The 22763-nt window shown below is 44.2% G+C and overlaps 1 protein-coding gene across 1 annotated transcript in view; it reads right to left on the minus strand.

Annotated features, from left to right (window-relative positions):
* LOC124722577 (tachykinin-like peptides receptor 86C) overlaps window positions 1-22763 on the minus strand; it is a 315719-nt gene that overhangs the window by 151142 nt on the left and 141814 nt on the right. The window contains exon 3 of the mRNA XM_047247716.1: window positions 27-107. Within this exon, the coding sequence (XP_047103672.1) occupies window positions 27-107 (81 nt within the window). The remainder of the gene's footprint in view (window positions 1-26; window positions 108-22763) is intronic.

Raw genomic sequence — 22763 nt, forward strand, 5'->3', positions numbered from 1 at the left:
GGCGCATTTGCAAAGCTGTTACTCACACATAATCGCTGAGAGATTTTGGGTAGTGTCCGTCTGGCCACTCCATGTAGCACGACCGCGACTGCTCGCCACCTGCGTACCTGGAACATAACGACGTGCGTTTACATCATATTACTTTTCTTATAGAAGGAGCCCTAACGTTATGTAGAGGTACTGCACTATTTCATTTTTAAAAAATTTTAAGCGTAACTTATATGTCCTTTGTTTCTTACATGGTTAAGGTCTGTTAAACTTTCCCACAGTAACTGAAGATTTTATTTGGCACAAACTCCTGCAAATGAAGTACGTTCATAAGACAGTTGCATTTTTCTGTAGCATGTAAATTCATTCATTCAGAGCGCTGAATATATTCAGCACTCTGACTGAATTCGGTGTGATCTGTAGAGAATACCTACACTAATGGTTATTAAAACTGTAAATCTAGGGATGATAGTAAACGAAGTAATTTTAGTTATGTGCGCGTACAGTACAATAGGAAGGAGAAATGATTGAATTTTAAGATTATATGGGAGTATACAGGGTTCCAAAGGCCACCAACTCCGGCAGCAATGTCGGCTCTGGCCCTTGTGGGTATGAAGTTAGTCGGAGCTTAAATCAGAGATATGGGAATACCATTCCGTGCTGTTTTAGCTCTTTGACAGAGATCACAGTCGCAGGGGCTGATGAGTGGTGGCACGCGACTCCCTCAGCAACCTGTGACCAGATTTTTTGTGTTCGGGAGACTGGATGAAACTATTGGCCACAACAACAATCGAACAGCTTCTCGATGGAAGTAGGTAAGAACAGTCAGGGCAATGTGCTGTGTTGCCATATCTTGCTGAAAGATACTGTCATGAAAGTCTCTAAGACATGACACAGTCATAAATACACGCTTAGTGCCCTAATTACCGTCTAAGGAAATCAGAGGTGATCGTGTTGTGTAGTCAGTGGTGTCCCATACCATCACGTCAAGTAGCATGATTATGGCTTTGTGACACTGGCCATTATTCTACTATAAGATGTCATCGCCATAGGTGATGAAACCAATAACGTGCACGTACTCAAAAGCTGTCATGGCGCGTTCAGTTACTACCAAATGTTCAAAGGATGCTCAGGTGAACATCCTCCATAGCATAATTCTACCGAACTTGTCTGCGTCTGTGACGCGATGCACATTTAGACACCCAATCGCCTGGATAACTTCACGTCTAGATACGATATCAATCCAGTGTAACAACAAAAATGTAATTTATTCGACTAGGTAGTGCGTTTCTATAAGTCCAGGGCCCAGACACGTTATCGTTAGGTCAAGATGGGAACATGCAGGGGGCATGTACTGCGAAGCTCCGTGTTTAACAATATGCGCTGAACGATGTGCCCTGAATTACTCTGTCGTCAGATCTGTCACAGATCTCTATCTATCTTGGTTTGCAAAGCGGGCAAGACTCTAATTTCTACGTTCTAAATTGAGTGGTGGATGCTCACGACAACAGCACTCGAACAGCCGACCAGGTTAACGGTTTCCGAGACGTTCATACCCAGCCACTGGGCCGTAACAATCTGCCCATTTTTAAAGTCGCTTATGTCAGTTAATTTTGCCATTAGCTGCTGAATGATATCCCATTCGTCTCTTCTCCGTTAATATACTTTCATTACCGCGTCTCGGTTCTTCAATGCTACCTGGCGGCATTCACTCACACTGCGGCAGTAATCATTATGTTTGGCTCGTTAGAGTAAATGATTTTGTAGGTAATAAACTCCTCGTGTACTAACTTTTTATTTAATATCAAACAGGAAATTGGACCAAACAGCTTATGACTTTCAAACACATCTATTTCGATTTGCTGATAACTCAGTTCGTTTGTCGTCTCACAAATGACTTTAAACGTGGTAAATTTCTGGACACAGACCGGATATATTGAAGATGCCGTCTGTATCTCATAGACATCACCACGGAAATAAATAGTCCACTTTCATTGTTTTATAACTTCTGGAGCAAATCACTAATTTGCGATCCAAACTCTCGAAACTTTCCACATTGTGCAAAGGAAATAGTGCTGCAAAACACATAGCATGCCTCATGGAAAATGTTGCTGAGTATGAAACATTTTCATCACAAATAATTACTACTGTCGTTCACATATATAACACTGCTTATAACTTACTAAAAATTGAATCAAGATGTATCTTGGCAAGTACTTTCACTACAAATGTTTCTTCCTCAAACTTCGAAATCTGTTCTACGATAACAATAAAACTGCAAAATAGTCGTGTCTGTACATTGCAAATATTTGCAGAAACTGACTGCAGGCGATGTAAGGAGTGCAACAGAATACTACAGACTATTTCAAAAAACTCTGTTGACTGTTTGCCACGCTAGTCTCCAAAATTACTAACGAATTTTCAAGTGGTGGTAGGGACCCTGGGGTAAGAGAAGCCAGCTTAAGGAGATAACAGGAATAAAATCACACTGCTGTGTACTTTTTTATTTGCATTAATTTCAGTTAACTGCAAATACCATCAATGACACAATGAATATACCATTTGTACTGTATCTTACAAAATATGCTGACACTGACGGTATCAACCCCAGTGCAGGTATTACATCAGCGAATGAGATTCTGATGCACCCTGGCTAATATCTCCGGTGTGTTTCGAATCAATTCTGGGAACTAATTGTATCTCCGAATCCACTGGGGTCTCGTACGCAACTGACTTTAAATATCCCCATAGGAAATAATCAAAGGAATTCAGGTTAGGTGACCTCGCAAACCATGGAATAGGACCTACCTTCCAATCCAGTGACCAGGAAATACAGCACTGACATGGCTGCAGACATCCACGCTAAAGTGTGGCTGTGCACCACCATGTTGTATCCACATCCTCTTATGAACAGCCAAACGTACGTTCTCATGTAGAACTTTTTGCACGAACCTCAAGTATAGGTGGGCATTCAGATGGTCAGGTAGAGGATCAGGTCCAATGAGACTGTCGCCTACAATGTCGTATGAGATATTCACAGCAAAACGAACTTGATGGTGTGACTCTACTACAACGTGAGGGTTTTCTTCATACTGCACATGGCTGTTCCTGCTGTTCGGAATACCATCATGATCAAATGAGACCTCGTCACCAAACAAGCATGATTTGGGGGAAAACTGGTCGATCAATCCATTGTTGGAACAACCACTGACACATTGCGACCTTTGGTGCAAAGACAATCACAAGCATTGCATGGTCTCCTTGTGGGTGATATGGGTGTAATTGTTGTTCGTGGAGTACTCGCTATGCGTTAGTAAGTGCAGCGCCATTTCACGTGCAATACGACGAGTACTTGTAGTGTGGTACGCTATAACATGTTCCATCACCTTCTCTTCAGAATCAGGTGTGCGAGTGGTCTCATGTTGCCACCTCCCTTGTTTCTTCTTTTCAATGAACCAGATCGAGAGAAATAAATACTCGTCCTAACGGATGAAGCCTGTTGGGAAATCGTTCGCTGGACAGCCTTTCAACAGCGAGAGCATTGCAACGTACTTCCCCATACAAAAGGTGCAGGTCAGTGAGTTCTGAGAAACGTCACCGCTACCGCTCCAGCTTATTGAACTGTACATCTCTGAATATCACTGAGTAATGAATAGGTCTGTCGTTTATTCATAGCATGTTCTGTCTTGGGACAATGCAAATACAATACAACGGAGCCACCTTATGGACAAGTAAGGTAAACAAAGCATGCATCATAACTGCCTAGTAATCAGGCTCGTCCTCCTTGTTTTCTTGCAGGAAATAACGAATGTACATGTAAATAAACAACACAGAATTGTACGCATGTTAGTTGTAAATAAACTGGAAAATATTAATTCTGGACAAAGCGATAGACAAGTGTACTCCGATATCTCCTTAAGCTGGCTTCTACGACCCCAGGTTCCCAACCCCAAATTTTTCTTTGGAGCATTCGCTATGTCCTGTTAAATTTTTGCACGCTCTTACAGAAGCACCCTGTGTTGGCTGTGTTTCATCAAAATCCGAACATGGAAAAAAATATCCTAATTTAAAAATTTTAGAAGTCTGCTCAGCTTAGTAGTTTGGATGTTTCGCTCACTGACACGATAATCACGAGGTAGTACGCCAATGAAGTAATAGATGACGCTGTTAGTTTCGTAGTACACCAAGGAACCCATAGGTTGGCGCAGTTACATTTTTTATCTCAGTGACAGAAGAATTTTCGGAAATTTATGACAGTGACAGAATTTAGCGCCACAATCTTATTTTCACGAATACTAATTAACATTGAATTTACTTGGCTGGAATGTACGGATTTGCTGATTTCACTTTGTGTATTAAAAATTTAACTGAACTGCATTGTTTTCTTTCACAGGTTTTATTTATATTTGGCTTCGTGGGTGCGAAATACAAACTTACTGAGTTTGTATTATGATTTAGGTGCCCGCTTATTACATTTTTATTTCGTTTAGTTCCCGAATAAAAATGCACAGAATTCATTCGAGTTCTTCTCAGTACACTAGAATTGCCAAAAGGCTGACAGTACGGGTGATGTAACTGATGATGATAAACAGAAAGCCGAAATTCTAAATCTAGCATTCAAAAACTCGTTTACGGTAGAGGGCTGCATCACCATTGCCCCTTTCAATTATCGAACAAAGGCAAGGATGGCTGACATAGTGTTTAGTGTATCTGGGATTGTAAAACAGTTGAGATCCTTACACGCCAGGAAGGCATTTGACCCAAACGGTATCCCCGTAAGATTATATGTTGACTATGCTACAAATATAGCACCATTCTTATCCATCATCTATCAGAGATCATTGTAACCGCGGAAATTTCCATGGGACTGGAAGAAGGCCCAGGTCATAACAATCTACTCGTACAAAAAGAGTAGAAAATCGGATGCACATAATTACCGGCCAGTTTCACTAACATCGATTTGTTGTAAAACCATGGAACATACACTCCTGGAAATGGAAAAAAGAACACATTGACACCGGTGTGTCAGACCCACCATACTTGCTCCGGACACTGCGAGAGGGCTGTACAAGCAATGATCACACGCACGGCACAGCGGACACACCAGGAACCGCGGTGTTGGCCGTCGAATGGCACTAGCTGCGCAGCATTTGTGCACCGCCGCCGTCAGTGTCAGCCACTTTGCTGTGGCATACGGAGCTCCATCGCAGTCTTTAACACTGGTAGCATGCCGCGACAGCGTGGACGTGAACCGTATGTGCAGTTGACGGACTTTGAGCGAGGGCGTATAGTGGGCATGCGGGAGGCCGGGTGGACGTACCGCCGAATTGCTCAACACGTGGGGCGTGAGGTCTCCACAGTACATCGATGTTGTCGCCAGTGGTCGGCGGAAGGTGCACGTGCCCGTCGACCTGGGACCGGACCGCAGCGACGCACGGATGCACGCCAGGACCGTAGGATCCTACGCAGTGCCGTAGGGGACCGCACCGCCACTTCCCAGCAAATTAGGGACACTGTTGCTCCTGGGGTATCGGCGAGGACCATTCGCATCCGTCTCCATGAAGCTGGGCTACGGTCCCGCACACCGTTAGGCCGTCTTCCGCTCACGCCCCAACATCGTGCAGCCCACCTCCAGTGGTGTCGCGACAGGCGTGAATGGAGGGACGAATGGAGACGTGTCGTCTTCAGCGATGAGAGTCGCTTCTGCCTTGGTGCCAATGATGGTCGTATGCGTGTTTGGCGCCGTGCAGGTGAGCGCCACAATCAGGACTGCACACGACCGAGGCACACAGGGCCAACACCCGGCATCATGGTGTGGGAAGCGATCTCCTACACTGGCCGTACACCACTGGTGATCGTCGAGGGGACACTGAATAGTGCACGGTACATCCAAACCGTCATCGAACCCATCGTTCTACCATTCCTAGACCGGCAAGGGAACATGCTGTTCCAACAGGACAATGCACGTCCGCATGTATCCCGTGCCACCCAACGTGCTCTAGAAGGTGTAAGTCAACTACCCTGGCCAGCAAGATCTCCGGATCTGTCCCCCATTGAGCATGTTTGGGACTGGATGAAGCGTCGTCTCACGCGGTCTGCACGTCCAGCACGAACGCTGGTCCAACTGAGGCGCCAGGTGGAAATGGCATGGCAAGCCGTTCCACAGGACTACATCCAGCATCTCTACGATCGTCTCCATGGGAGAATAGCAGCCTGCATTGCTGCGAAAGGTGGATATACACTGTACTAGTGCCGACATTGTGCATGCTCTGTTGCCTGTGTCTATGTGCCTGTGGTTCTGTCACTGTGATCATGTGATGTATCTGACCCCAGGAATGTGTCAATAAAGTTTCCCCTTCCTGGGACCATGAATTCACGGTGTTCTTATTTCAATTTCCAGGAGTGTATTTTGTGTTGACCTTTCTAGACTCTGAGAAGCTCATCTGCAGAAACCAGCATGGTTTTAGGAAACAGTGGTCATGCGAGAGACAGCTGGCACTCTTCGTGCATGACATACAACAGGCTCCAGATACCGGCTCCCAGGTTGATGCCACATTTCTCGACTTTCGAAAGGCGTTCGACTCAGTTCCGCACTGTCGCTTGCTCCAAAAAGTGCACGCTTACGGTCTATCCGATGACATATGCGGTTCGATAGAAAGTTTTCTAACAGACAGTGGGCAGTATGTCGTCCTGAACGGGGTGACTTCAACAGAAACAAGCGTAACTTCGGGTGTGCCCCAGGGCAGCGTAATAGATCCTCTGCTTTTTACGATTTACGTAAACGATCTGGTTGATGGTATTGACAGCGGCATTAGACTGTTTGCCGATGATGCTGTAGTCTACAGGAAAGTAGTATCACACGAAAGTTGTGAACAAATCAATGAGAATTTGCAGAAAATTAATGAGTGGTGTAACGACCGGCAGTTATCTCTCAATATTAGTAAGTGCCCGGCTGGGTCGGAGAATTCCTCCGCTCAGGGACTGGGTGTTGCGTTGTCCTTATCATCATCATTTCATCCCCATCGACACACAAGTCGCCGAAGTGCCGTCGACTCGAAAGACTTGCACCAGGCGAACGGTCTACCCGATGGGAGGCCATTAGTAAGTGTAACCTACTGCGTATAACAAGGCGAAAATCCCCATTAATGTACGAGTACAAAATAAATACCCTGTCTTTGGAAGCGGTAACATCCGTCAAGTATCTGGGTGTGACTATTCGAAATGATCTAAAACGGAATGATCAGATTACAAGAAACGGGTAAGGCAAACTCTAGATTGCGGTTTATTGGTAGAATCCTGAAGCGATGCAGTCCTTCAACAAAGGAAATAGCTTACAATACGTTAGTTCGTCCAGTCTTAGAGTATTGTTAGTCTGTATGGGACCCTTATCAGTTGGGCCTGATTCAAGAAATTGAGAATTTCCAAAGAAGAGCGGCAAGATTCGTGACTGGTACATTTAGTCATCGCGAGAGCGTTACAATTCTCATAGAAAGTTTGAAGTGGGACACACTTGCAGATAGACGGCGCGCTAAACAGAAGGGGCTGCTCACTAAATTCCGAAATCCGATCTTCACCGAGGATGAAGAGCATATATTATTACTACCAACTTCCAAATCGCGCAATGATCACCATTCAAAGATAAGGAAAATTAGACCTCGTACGGAGGCGTTCAGTCGTTTTTCACTCGCACGATCCGCGAGTGGAACAGAGGGATGGTTGGCGGCGGGGGGGTGGGGGGGGGGGTGGGGGGTAATGGAGGAGAAATATGACTTTCGGGCGAATTGTGCCCTCCACCACACACCGCTTGGTGGCTAGCGGAGTATATATGTAGATGTAGTAGATGAAGGACTATGCTGTCTCAGGAATTCAACGAAGATCGTGAGGAGAGACTTGCTGCAACTCGAGAACATCAGGCTTTAACTCACTCTTTTGAAACGCCTTCCAAAAGCGATACGTGGTATAGCTCTGAAAGAGAGCGCCATGTATTATAAACAAGTAGTCCGCCAATAGATACTTAGAGCTACCTGTGCGAAGCTGGGGTGGTTCACTAGCGTGAAATAAAATTAACTGATGCAATGTACTGCCACTGAACGCCCGTACAGTCAACTAATCACCCTCTTAATAGGTGTCACTGGCACATAACAGTACAGTAGATAGCATTATGCCTGATTCTGTATTGGTTGACGTCAATATGGTTTTTTGAATAGAGTTTTAGATAACCCGTAACCTCCAAAGAGGAATTAGTGTCTACATAGTTTTCAGTAGCAGTCAGTTACAGGTAAACTGAATAGTTTAGTGCTTACTATCGCAGTTACGTTACCACTTGTCATCCATGTTTATCCATCCTGTTAACTATTATTCTTCTCCACCTACTTCAACCCATCTCAGGGGCCTCGTTCAGTCTGTCACATACTTGACGTCTTTGTTTTTAGGCTCTGACTACTCTGCAAATCGCTCCTCCCTTTCTATCTTCCTATCATTCACCTCACAGCTTCCTTCGCCTCCACTGAGCTTACAACCTCACGGAACCCGTAACATCCCACTTCCCAAAACTGTTTCTCCAGTGCAGTCTGCAGACTTAGTGAAAGTACAGTGACCATTTTTAAGATAATCACCTGTCTGCAGCGTCTTTTAAAAATATTTTTATCATTTGTAATTTAACTTTTTGTTTCTTGTTTCTAATCTAAACTACAAATTTACGACTACATTTTCCGTAAAAATCAACCTCGAAATTCATCTTTGTTATACGTTTTGAAAACAGTGGTAAACGTCTCAACCGTTAAGTACATTGTTTGGTTTTTAAGTATATTTCCAGCTTTTTGGTCACGTAAAGGCCACCATCCGCCTGTATGCGGCGAGCGGGATGAAATAACAATACAGAACAGAGCATCTGTTGAATCTCTTGTGCTAGTTCAGTAGTTGCCGCTTGGTTGCTCCGGTCTTGTTGAGAATTTCTATTTGTTGTTGTGTGACCTCGTCCATCCTGTCACCGCAGGGTGGGCCAACTACTGCCTTCGCTATATAGTTTTGCTTCAGCAACTCGCCTTAGTCTTCACCCGTTGGTCATGGGCGGTCGTAATCAATATGCAGGTCTCTTAAAGGCCTTCCTGTCTATCCTCAGGATAGTCATCCCTAACGCCACAGCTCCTTCTTTGGCCCATCAACCTTGTTCCACCATATAATTTTGTCGTCCATCTGCTGTTCCAAACACTAAGAACACTAACCTCTACCTACCGTCGAGAATAGCTTGCTTTGCTACTCTTTCCATCGCCTAGCGAATTGCCCTCTGCATCAACACCATAGCCATCATCAAAAACAAGGTCCTGAAATGGAGTAGCTTTTTCACCATGAGCAGGAGCGTGCATCGAACCAGTACCACATTCCTCAGTATCATCATCGTTATCAACATCAACAGCAGCAGCATATTCAGCAGCATCATTATAAACATAAGCATCACCAACAGTAGCAGCATTTACATTATCATCATTGAGCAACATGGTAAAATCTGCACAACAATCGTCTCCATTTCTAAACCCAGCCGACACAAATTACCTGTCACAGTTCTGCCACACCGTCCATCGCAAATCCTCACAAAAAAATTCTCAGTGTAGAAACTGCATTTACCCCACATGCTAAGAAAACTCCATGTTAGCACGATAGTATGGAAGGGATGGTCTATGAAGCAATTCAGAACCAATCCACATCCACTCTGAGCCAAACATTCTTCGTTTCCTGCCCCTACAGCAAATTTCTGAATTTAAAAATATTCGTATTCCAAGCCCACTGATGTGTCTCTTTCTTACCCACCAACCAGATCATTCCACACCATATGTCCCTTGAAAGCTTCACATATCACATTCGATCATCATGTAAACGTCACACTTTCCCTAGAGACACTTGCTCCAAGCAGCCCAAACCTCCACATTGCCCCCTACCCTCATCAATGCGGTCAGAGGGTTTGCCTCTGTAATACCATCATAGGAGATGGAGTCCGAACTAAATGGTTCAAATGGCTCTGAGCACTATGGGACTTAACTTCTGAGGTCATCAGTCCCCTAGAACTTAGAACTACTTAAACCTACCTAACCTAAGGACATCACACACATCCATGCCCGAGGCAGGATTCGAACCTGCGACCGTAGCGGTCGCGCGGTTCCAGACTGTAGCGCCTAGAACCGCTCGGCCACCCCGGCCGGCGGAGTCCGAACTCAATTCCCACACTGACCTGACCTTGAAATTAGAAGGTTCCCCATACTAACAGTCACTCTGACCTTACTTTACTTGGTCCAAATCTTCTTCACAGAATCTCCTTCATACAAAACGTCTGACTGTTTACACTGCAGTTACCCCACCTAGATCATCAGATCTTCCTTAGAACCCGGACTAGTTATCGCAGCCACAAAGCTGAAACTACAGAATCATGCCTTGAATCCAGCAATGCCAAAAATGCACCACTAGGCAACAGAATATAAAGCCCTTGCCACTTGACAACAATAAAACTTCTTCAAATAATGTCAAGACTTAACGTCTACTCTTAGACGTTCCATCTTTAACTTGGCTCATCCTATTTGCTTCCCGAAAAGTAAGGCTAAACTTCAACGAACCAAACAAAAGTTTGAATTCCAATCACTCATATTGATGTCCATGGCGGTCGCAACAATTCCTTCCGCCAAGCCCCATTTCTGAAGACATCAGAAGACTCCTAACTACTGTCATTTCAAATATTCATCTATTCTACAGACAACACGCCATCTAACAAATATACTTACTGCCTAAGCTGTATTTCATCTCAACACCCAAGCTGCCAACTGCTACATCCCAGTTCATTTGGTTTTCAATCACCTCAAGACTTGAGTTTAAATACAATCGTAAAATCCCATTCACACAATATCTCTCTCCAAATTTTACACTGTGGACGACGGCAGTACAATATCTTCTCCCGATCAACAAACAAAACTTTATTCGTGCACAGCTTCTTCCAAAATCATATGCATGTCTTCGTCATCAGCGAAACCTTCTTCAACCCTATGATACCATTCGAACTTCACCCTACCCCCTACGCCGTGAAAGTTGCCTCTTCGACTGGTACTTTCATTTCTTCTCATTATATTTTCCTTTTGGCAGATTCCTATAATTAACTTTGCAATAAATCACACTAGTCTCTTATAATCACTTGCTATTAGTGGAAGGAATGCAGCAACCTGTTTTCATGGCCACTGAAGCAATTTTATATCTCTTGGAGTCAGTTTCTTTTTCGACTACGGGAACCGTTCGTAGGTTACAGAACGGCAAATAATGTTCAATGATCTCTTCCGGGATCTGTTGAATGCTACTTGCTTGAGTCGTGTTAGGAGAAACCATTTGTCCGGTGGAGGTCCATGTTGTTTTGTAGATTCTACAATGAATGAACAACTGGCTGAGACCATTTCAGCTTACTTACAATGCTGAAGCGTAGTTCAAGTGCTGAGGTTACCACGCGAGCAGCACGGGACCACTTTCCTGTACGCTGGTAAAATGGAAGCTCATAACTTGCTCATGCATAGGTGAACGGAAACTGACTACAGCACCATAAATTACCTTTCTACTTCAATGTGCAGTAAATTTAAAGTTTTATCTCTTTACTGCTTGTTCAAAAACCGGGAGATGAGAACACGTTGTTGAAATTGTTTGTCGTGAGTCTTAATGTTGTACTTGTAGGTTTGAGTACCAACATGATATTTTAAAACCATTTATTTATTTCAGTTCGGATTCAGCATAACTGCTTATCAATTTATGTCGTTCGGATTTATTCCGGTGTTAAGGCATTAGCTCGTGCCATGTAGCACGGCCGCTATCCTGTCGAACGATATCCTGTCGAGAATTTGAACGTGGTGTTACAGTGGGCGCACGAGCGATGAGACACAGACTGTCCGAGGTAGCGATGCTGTGGGGATTTACCAGTACGACCATTTCATGAGTGTACCGCGAATATCAGGAATCCGGTAAAACATCAAACCTCCGACGTCGCTGCGGCAGGAAAAAGTTCTTGCAAGAACGGGACCAACGGCGTCTGAAGAGAATCGTTCCACGTGACGGAAGTGCAATCCTTCCGCAAATTGCTGCGGATTTCAGTGCTGGGCCATCAACAAAAGTCTGCGTGCGAACCATTCAACATCATCAATATGGACTTCCAGAGCCGAAGGACCACTCGTGCACCCTTGATGGCTGCACAGCACAAAACTTTACGCCTCGCCTGGATCAATCAACACTGACATTGGACTGTTGATGACAGGAAACATGCCTGGTCGGATAAGTCTCGTTTCAAACTGTATCGAGCAGATGGACGTGTACGGTTATGGAGACAACCTCATGAAGCCATGAAACCCGCATGTAAGCAGGGGACTGTTCAAGCCGGTGGAGGCTCTGTCATAGTGGGGGGCGTGTGCAGGTGGAATGGTATGAGACCCATGATACGTCTACATACGACTCTGACACGTGTCACGTACGTAACCATCCTGTCTGATCACCTGCATCCACTCATGTCCATTGTGCATTCCGGCGGATTAAGGCATTTCCAGCAGAAATACGCGACAACCCACACGTCTAGAATTGCTACAGAGTGGTTCCAGGAACACTCTTCTGAGTTTAGACACTTCCGCTGGCCACCGAACTCCCCAGACGGGAACATTATTGAGCATATCTGGGATGTTTTGCAACGTGCTGTTCAGAAGAGATCTCCACACTCTCGTATTATTACGGATTCATGGTGTCAGTTTGCTCCAGCACTACTTCAGACATTAATCGAATCCATGCCACGTCGTGTTGCGGCACTTCTGCCTGCTCGCGGGGTCCTACACGAGAGTAGGCTTTTGTACCAGTTTCTTTTGCTCTTAACAGCAGAAAACCAATGTCCACTTTATTGCAGGTTTTGTATCCCATCGCCCATCCCATGTAACCATAAACCTCACAAGTTACCGTACATTCTATCCCACTAACGATGTCCCACAACACTCTTTCACTTCTCTACTCCTATATTTCTCCTACATTGTTTATATACAGGGAATAGGAAAACTAATGTGAACACCTGTAGTTACTTGGGAATAGTTTATTAATAAGGGGTTGGACCCCCATTTACCCGTGATACAGCTGCAGTTATTTATGGAATACTGGCATGTAATGATTGTATAGTCTCCAGTGGAATGTTATGCCACTCCTTAAGTCGCATAGTGCTCAGAGCCTTTTTTTTTTGTTTTTTTTTTTTTTGTTTTGCCACTCTTCGTTCAGAATCTCTTCTAACTCCTGTAGTCAGCAGGGAGGCGGAAATCTGTTCCGGTGTCTGCATCCCAGTACCGGCCACAAGGGTTCGATAATGTTCATGTCCGGGGACTGTGCTGGCCAGGTAAGACGCTGCAGTTCAGATGCACGCTTCTGATACCACGATCGTACTGTCCTGACCGTGTGAATAGGTGCATTATCGTCCTGAAATATGACATCATTATTTGGGAACACTTAAACTGTTCACGTAATCGTTGGCTGTAACACGGCCTTTGAGAGTAATGATGGGACCAGCAGAATACCATTATATAGCTGCCCACACCATCTCACGTCCACCTTCATGCTTAACCGTTGGATCCAGCAATTAGGTTTGAAGGTTTCTTTTGGCGTTCTAGACGCGTAAATCCGGCCCGATATTGGAAATAACAAAAACTTTGACTCGTCGGACAATATGACGTGTTTCTACTGATCAGCCGTCCAGGATTTATGCTCCTGACACCATGTTTTACGCCTCTTGGAGCTGGTTGTCGTCACTAATGGTTTCGGTATAGCAACTCGTCCATGAATATTAGATTTTTTGAGTTCTCGGCGGACAGTGTCGGTAGATACTGCGTGTCGAATATGGCTATTGACCTGTGCAGTCACTTTCGCCACCGCAGTTTTATGTTGTTTTGACACAATTCGTGATAGCGTACGACGATCTCTGTCATTCAGGTTTGATTTGCGCCCACTATTACGTTTACACGATCATGTCTTTCCATAGTAGGCTGTCACTACTGTTGAAACAGTTGCTCTTGAAACATTCAGTAAGTTGGCTGTCTGGGTTACTGATGCTCCAGCTAATCGGGCTCCCACAATCTGCCCTCTCTGGAACCCTGTTACGTCTTTCATTGCACATCGACATCGGCCTCTAGATGCAAAGACGAAGTGTGAACTACTCGTAAATAACCTTCACTGTTGCTTAGTCTGTACTGAACATGCACATTCCAGCGCAACACGTGCCTTACCTGTGTTGTTGACCGTCAAACACAACCATCCCACTGCTACCACTGTTCACATTGTTTTGCCTATACCCTGTACCTAAACAACTCCTTCGAAAAAGTCCTCTAGCACGACTACGTCACCTCCATCTATCCCTATATCATCTTCAAAAAATCCCAACGATCCCTTTACCTTCAGCCCAACCATTTCATTTCCTGGTACAACCAGTGGCTCCTCATTATCAACCTTTCTAAGATCTTACAGGACTAACAATCTGCTTCTTCCTGAGGGCTCTTCCAATGACACCAGCCGTCCAGCATCTGCCAGTTCAGTCACTCTCTACGGATTCCTCCAGTATTTAATGGTTGTGACTGTTTCCAGTAATGGATATGCGATAGAATAATAGAGGTACTTTCTATTTTTTTACGCCCAGTGCGTAACATTTATATTTGCCAATCACGGCACCAAGCAACGAAACTCTGCACATCCTCCCAAATTTCACTACAATCTTTCATCTTCCGTTTTACTGAAGATATGAAGGCTTCAGATGATAAAATATTGGTACGTACAATAACTATCTAGTATCTCCATTTTGAAATTAATTCCAAACCGCTGTATTTCATTATGTTCATTTATTACGATCGATTTCGAAGCTCTGATGGCTTCATCACCGACATGCCCTGGAAACTAAATTACTGCACACCTACAAAGTATACAGCTGCACAATTATAGAACTGATAACATGTATCAAAATGAGCCACTCGAACACTCATTATCATGCATACAAAACATGCATGTTGCTGTATCCTTGGCCACAGTCACCGTCTACAACCATAGAACTAATAACATGTATCAAAATGACCCACTCGAACACTGATTATCACGGATACAATATATGCACGTTTCAGTATCCTTGCCCACAGTCACCGTCTACCCAGCGAGAGGGCTTCGCAGTCCCCTTCCGAAGGCAAGAGGGAAGCCGTGTTCGGCTAGTGCCTGATGTCGCGGCACACCCGCCACACAGCAGTTTGCTGCGGTTTGCTGTTCACCAGACGCATGCAGCTGACAACGGTTCTATTTCACTGCGCCCCGCTGTAGTAAGCAGCTCTCCGACAGTGTGCCACCGAGTCTAACACCGAGTTTATTTCCGAGAAAACAACGAGTCTCCGGTACAGTGCTACCGGACGAAGACAAAACCAGTTCATCACGGCTCGTGACCTCAACCGATTTTGACCTGACCGATGGTGACAGACCGGTGTGCTTTCTCTTGCACCTTTGTAGAGCTGTATTCGTTGAATGACAATTATTAGAGCCACGCTGGGTATCCGCGCGATCTAAGGTGCCTTGTCACTTTCCGCGCGGCTTCCTCCGCCAGAGGTTCGAGTGCTCCCTCGGGCGTGGGTGTGTTTGTTGTCATTAGAGTAAGTTAGTTTAAGTTACCCCCCCCCCCCCCCCCCGCCCCATGAACCATGGACCTTGCCGTTCGTGGGGAGGCTTGCGTGCCTCAGCGATACAGATAGCCGTACCGTAGGTACAACCACAACGGAGGGGTATCTGTTGAGAGGCCAGACAAACGTGTGGTTCCTGAAGAGGGGCAGCAGCCTTTTCAGTAGTTGCAGGGGCAACAGTGTGGATGATTGACTGATCTAGCCTTGTAACAATAACCAAAACGGCCTTGCTGTGCTGGTACTGCGAACGGCTGAAAGCAAGGGGAAACTACGGCCGTAATTTTTCCCGAAGGCATGCAGCTTTACTGTATGATTAAATGATGATGGCGTCCTCTTGGGTAAAATATTCCGGAGGTAAAATAGTCCCCAATTCGGATCTCCGGGCGGGGACTACTCAAGAGGATGTCGTTATCAGGAGAAAGAAAACTGGCGTTCTACGGATCGGAGCGAGGAATGTCAGATCCCTTAATCGGGCAGGTAAGTTAGAAAATTTAAAAGGGGAAATGGGTAGGTTAAAGTTAGATATAGTGGGAATTAGTGAAGTTCGGTGGCAGGAGGAACAAGACTCCTGGTCAGGTGACTACAGGGTTATAAACACAAAATCAAATAGGGGTAATGCAGGAGTAGGTTTAATAATGAATAGGAAAATAGGAATGCGGGTAAGCTACTAGAAACAGCATAGGGAACGCATTATTGTGGCCAAGATAGATACAAAGCCCACACCTACTACAGTGGTACATGTTTATATGCCAACTAGCTCTGCAGATGACGAAGAAATTGAAGAAATGTATGATGAAATAAAAGAAATTATTCAGATAGTGAAGGGAGACGAAAATTTTATAGTCATGGGTGACTGGAATTCGAGTGTAGGAGAAGGGAGAGAAGGAAACGTAGTAGGTGAATATGGATTGGGGCTAAGAAATGAAAGAGGAAGCCGCCTGGTAGGATTTTGCACAGAGCATAACTTAATCATAGCTAACACTTGGTTTAAGAATCATGAAAGAAGGTTGTATACATGGAAGAATCCTGCAGATACTAAAAGGTATCAGATAGATTATGTAATGGTAAGACAGAGATTTAGGAACCAGGTTTTAAATTGTAAGACATTTCCAGGGGCAGATGTGGACTCTGGCCACAGTCTATTGGTTATGAACTGTAAATTAAAACTGAAGAAACTGCAAAGAGGTGGGAATTTAAGGAGATGGGACCTGGATAAACTGACTAAACCAGAGGTTGTACAGCGTTTCGGAGAGAGCATAAGGGAACAACTGACAAGAATGAGGGAAAGAAATACAGAAGAAGAAGAATGGGTAGCTTTGAGGGATGAAGTAGTGAAGGCAGCAGAGGATCAAGTAGGTAAAAAGACGAGGGCTAGTAGAAATCCTTGGGTAACAGAAGAGATACTAAATTTAATTGTTGAAAGGAGAAAATATAAAAATGCAGTAAATGTAGCAGGCAAAAAGGAATACAAACGTCTCAAAAATGAGATCGACAGGAAGTGCAAAATGGCTAAGCAGGGATGGTTAGAGGAAAAATGTAAGGATTTATAGGCTTATCTCACTAGGGGTAAGATAGATACTGCCTACAGGAAAATTAAAGAGACCTTTGGAGAAAAGAGAACCACTTGTATGAATATCAAGAGCTCAGATGGAAACCCAGTTCTAAGCAAAGAAGGGAAAGCAGAAAGGTGGAAGGAGTGTATAAAGGGTCTATACAAGGGCGATATACTTGAGGACAATATTATGGAAATGTAAGAGGTTGTAGATAAAGATGAAGAGTTTGACAGAGCACTGAAAGTCCTGAGTCGAAACAAGGCCCACGGAGTAGACAACATTCCATTGGAACTACTGACGGCCTTGGGAGAGCCAGTCTTGACAAAATTCTACCATCTGGTGAGCAAGATGTATGAAACAGGCGAAATACCCTCAGACTTCAAGAAGAATATAATAATTCAAATCCCAAAGAAAGCAGGTGTTGACAGATGTGAAAATTACCGAACAATCAGTTTAATAAACCACAGCTGCAAAATACTAACACGAATTCTTTACAGACAAATGGAAAAACTAGTAGAAGCCGACCTCGGGGAAGATCAGTTTGGATTCCGTAGAAATACTGGAACACGTGAGGCAATACTCACCTTACGACTTATCTTGGAAGAAAGATTAAGGAAAGGCAAACCTACGTTTCTAGCATTTGTAGACTTAGAGAAAGCTTTTGACAATGTTGACTGGAATACTCTCTTTCTAAAGGTGGCAGGGGTAAAATACAGAGAGCGAAAGGCTATTTACAATTTGTACAGGAATTAGATGGCGGTTATAAGAGTCGAGGGGTATGAAACGGAAGCAGTGGTTACGAAGGGAGTAAGACAGGGTTGTAGCCTCTCCCCGATGTTATTCAATCTGTATATTGAGCAAGCAGTAATGGAAACAAAAGAAAAATTCGGAGTAGGTATTAAAATCCATGGAGAAGAAATAAAAACTTTGAGGTTCGCCGACTACATTGTAATTCCGTCAGAGACACCAAAGGACCTGGAGGAGCAGTTGAACGGAATGGACAGTGTCTTGAAAGGAGGATATAAGATGAACATCAACAAAAGCAAAACGAGGATAATGGAATGTATTCGAATTAAGTTTGGTGATGCTGAGGGAATTAGATTAGGAAATGAGACACTTGAAGTAGTAAAGGAGTTTTGCTATTTGGGGAGCAAAATAACTGATGGCTCAAATGGTTCTGAGCACTATGGGACTTAACATCTATGGTCATCAGTCCCCTAGAACTTAGAACTACTTAAACCTAACTAACCTAAGGACAGCACACAACACCCAGCCATCACGAGGCAGAGAAAATCCCTGACCCCGCCGGGAATCGAACTCGGGAACCCGGGCGTGGGAAGCGAGAACGCTACCGCACGACCACGAGATGCGGGCAAATAACTGATGATGGGCGAAGTAGAGAGGATATAAAATGTAGACTGGCAATGGCAAGGAAAGCGATTCTGCAGAAGAGAAGTTTGTTATCATCGAGTATAGATTTAAGTGTCAGGAAGTCATTTCTGAAAGAATTTGTATGGAGTGTAGCCATGTATGGAAGTGAAACATGGACGATAAATAGTTTGGACAAGAAGAGAATAGAATTTTTTGAAATGTGGTGCTACAGAAGAATGCTGAAGATCAGATGGGGAGCTCACATAACTAATGAGGAAGTGTTGAATTGGATTGGGGAGAAGAGAAGTTTGTGGCACAACTTGACCAGAAGAAGGGATCGGTTGGAAAGACATATTCTGAGGCATCAAGGGATCACCAATTCAGTATCGGAGGGCAGCGTGGAGGGTCAAAATCGTAGAGGGAGACCTAGAGATGAATACACTAAGCAGATTCAGAAGGATGTAGGTACTGGGAGATGAAGAAGCTTGCACAGGATAGAGTAGCATGGAGAGCTGCATCTAACCAGTCTCAGGACTGAAGACCACAACAACAACAACTGTTTCAGTTACATTAAGTAGTGTGTAAGCTTAGGGACCGATGACTTCAGCAGTTTGGTCCCATAGAACTTTCCACAAATTCCACAATTGTTAGATCAGGACGCTCTCCTGTGTTCGTTAGTGGAGATACAATTTCTGTTGTTCATGTTTTCTTGTTGCTCCCTTAGAGAGGGTAATTCTGTAGTTCAGTGCTATCTGGGCACCATCCTCTTTTCTGTATGCATCATGCAATAACGGGACACTTCACATGTATTCATACGTAGCTCCAACTTAAATGGTGAATCCTCCACTGCCCCCTCCCCAGCTCTCCACCCTTCCCCGCCCGTTTGTGTCTTTGGGGCAAACATCCCATCTGTCTCATTCAGTTGAAAGTACAATAATAATAATTCCATGAATATATGACAGGTTTAGAACCACCAAACATGAATGTGTAATTCATATCGTTACCACCACAGGAGCAATCACTTTCCAGATAGTCGCGAAGAGTGGTTTGCTATAACATGAGTAGTAGGGAGATGGGGCTACCAGGATGCTTTTGATATCAAACTGATATGCAAATTAATTAAACTGATTCATTAATTACCATTCACCCCCACCCATCCCGTACCCACCCCTCCCTCAAGCCCCAGATGATGTTCTGTGTTTTCCTCAGCCAGTGCATGGGTCCCCACCCTCTCCTCCTCCACAACCCCATCTACCTTATTGGCGATAATTTCGAACTTTGGCTGGAATTTCGGCGTCCCATGCACGTGCTGACGTTCCAGCCTACCCAGTAATTGGCGGGAAATTAAAACTGGTGGTGCTGGGACTCGAACCCTGGCAATTCTGGATGGAGAGCCCAAGTGCACAACCCAAAACATGGAACTGATGAGATGTCTGAGAGAAAGGTTAGGTTAGTGCACTTTATTTATTTTGGTTGGGAAACGGAAGTATAGATCGGTCCTGACTACGTAATTAATCATAAAGATCGGTCCTAATTACACAACGTCCATCCCGATAGCTGAGTGGTCAGCGCAGCGGTATGTCACACCAAAGGGTCCGGGTTCGATTCCCGGCTGGGTCAGAGATTTTCTCCGCTCAAGGACTGGGTGTTGTGTTTTCCTCATTATCATTTCATCATCATCAGTGGCAGGCAACTGGAAACAACCACTGGAATCACTTCCCTAGACGCTCATGCGGTGGACCTCTCTGACTAGCCTTCCCCCATGACAAGACCTGCCGTAAGCCAGAACACAAAGTTTTAATTACACAACTATATGCATAGCTCTACACAAGGAGTACCTAAAACCGCAATACAGCTCAAAAATGGATGATTTCATACAACTGGTGTTATCCTGCTGGGAAAAAATTTCACAACACCTCTCAAAACAATTGGCAGACGTTCTCAAACTCTACCCTTCACCTACAAGTTGGTGGGATAAAGGATGGAGGGGAAGGTACTAACTTCATTTTATTTTGTGGGAACTGTGTTCAACTGACGAGATGCTGGTGTTGGACAGAAAGGAGTTTAATAGGTGTGTTACATGTAAGCATACAGCTGAGGGCTGTATCTGCCGGTATTTGACATCAGAGTTCGCTACAGAGTCCTCCCCGTGCATTGCTCGACAATCACCCTGCAACCCAGGTAATCGAGGACGATACACGTTACCACCACCGACGGAAAATGCTTCACTGTTCTAATTACACATAGAACCTGTCGTAAAAAACCCAGGTGTGGTTTTACGGAAACATCTTTGTGCAGATGTGGTGCCAACTCCCTTCAGCTACCTGTCAAGGTCTCATGCTTCCATATCAAGCAGCGTTGCCGTTGTTATCCGCGCGAAAGGTTGACGTTCCGGCTATTAGGTAACTGGCACAATGTTCTGGCTGATCAATGTACATCCACGCTCATGTTTTACAAGGTTCACTACTTCAGATTTCTGGAGGAAACTAGTAATACACTGATCGAAAAAGCAAACAAAGGGATCGAAACAAGTCAACGGTCGATAAGTATAAAACACAACTAATGCACAGGTAATCTGTTACAATCTTAACCGATCAAAGTCACTAGGAAAACTATCGTAGCTTATGCTTAAAATGGTACCCCACGGTAGTTTTGAAACTCTAGGACTTGCATGCCGTGGCCAGACCTAGTTTACGGGACTCCGCATTCGAGAGATGCACGACGGCCTTCTGCAGTCCATAACCTGCTGCAGCGACAGCTCGCGACCCAGCTCATCATAACGAGCTTAAGTCCACGCAACAATGAGGCAAGTCAGTAGCACTGACGTAGGAACAGACATGTTTCTATGCTTCGAATAACTAGGGAATTTGATCGATAACGCATTGGGAGTTGATACCCTGGCCACTATTTTATTTGGTTTTTTAGCATGCTTTTTCATTTTACTTATCGTAATCGACACAATCATCATGGTCAACGCGACTCTGAATTTTCTATTCAATTAGGTACATCGCGAGTTTAATTTCGAGGGGTATCCATTCCTACCTACCCAATATTTTAAAGATAACTAATTGCACTGTTTCTGATTCCGCTCTGGGCTTATCTCCAAAAGATAAATAGATTTGAATTCCCCCCTGTGTTGTTTCACGTTAAGTCATAGTATGCCAATGAACAAAGATCTTAATGCATTCCGCTTTTAATTTTGGTAGATAGAGGTCCCCTGTTCTACATCCACAATCCACAGCGACGATTCATTTGTCAGGATCATCTACTTGTTTAATTTTCTGGTCTGTATTTCTCATTATCACGCAACTCAATCGTAGTGGGGGTCATCCGCATATTGAGAGGGAACACTTGCTACTAGCACAATATAATCATAAGCCCAATGGCGTCGTGCATTAAAATGGCGACAATGCCTAGGATCTTGCTGACAGGTAGTTTTATGATCAAGTCAGCAAGAAAAATCTTGAATCAAAACTTTGATAGTGCGCATGATCCAGTTGACTCTTAAAAATACAATATTGTGCAAGATATGGGCAGGTAGGTAATCTCGTCATTTAAATTTATAACTCGTTGATTTCTTGGACAATTTTATGATGGCGCTGAGAATAATTGTGATTGTGCGGATGTTTTTAAAGCTTTATATGCGAAGTAAGGGAAACGAGAATGGCATAATTGTTAGGAGAATTCAAAGTAACATGTTTACTCTTTCGTAATGGTGGGGAGAAATTGAATTTATAGCGGCTTTGTATTTCTGAATTACGTGTGTTCCTTTCAGCTTTTGTATGGATTGTATGTGTTATCCCACTCATTGCTCTGTATGTACAGAACAGGGAATCAGTGATCATAAGGCCGTTGCAGCATCCCTGAATATGGAAGTTAATAGGAATATAAAAAAAGGGAGGAAGGTTTATCTGTTTAGCAAGAGTAATAGAAGGCAGATTTCAGACTACCTAACAGATCAAAACGAAAATTTCTGTTCCGACACTGACAATGTTGAGTGTTTATGGAAAAAGTTCAAGGCAATCGTAAAATGCGTTTTAGACAGGTACGTGCCGAGTAAAACTGTGAGGGACGGGAAAAACCCACCGTGGTACAACAACAAAGTTAGGAAACTACTGCGAAAGCAAAGAGAGCTCCACTCCAAGTTTAAACGCAGCCAAAACCTCTC

This window comes from Schistocerca piceifrons, chromosome X (assembly GCF_021461385.2).
Source record: "Schistocerca piceifrons isolate TAMUIC-IGC-003096 chromosome X, iqSchPice1.1, whole genome shotgun sequence".
Taxonomy (NCBI): domain Eukaryota; kingdom Metazoa; phylum Arthropoda; class Insecta; order Orthoptera; family Acrididae; genus Schistocerca; species Schistocerca piceifrons.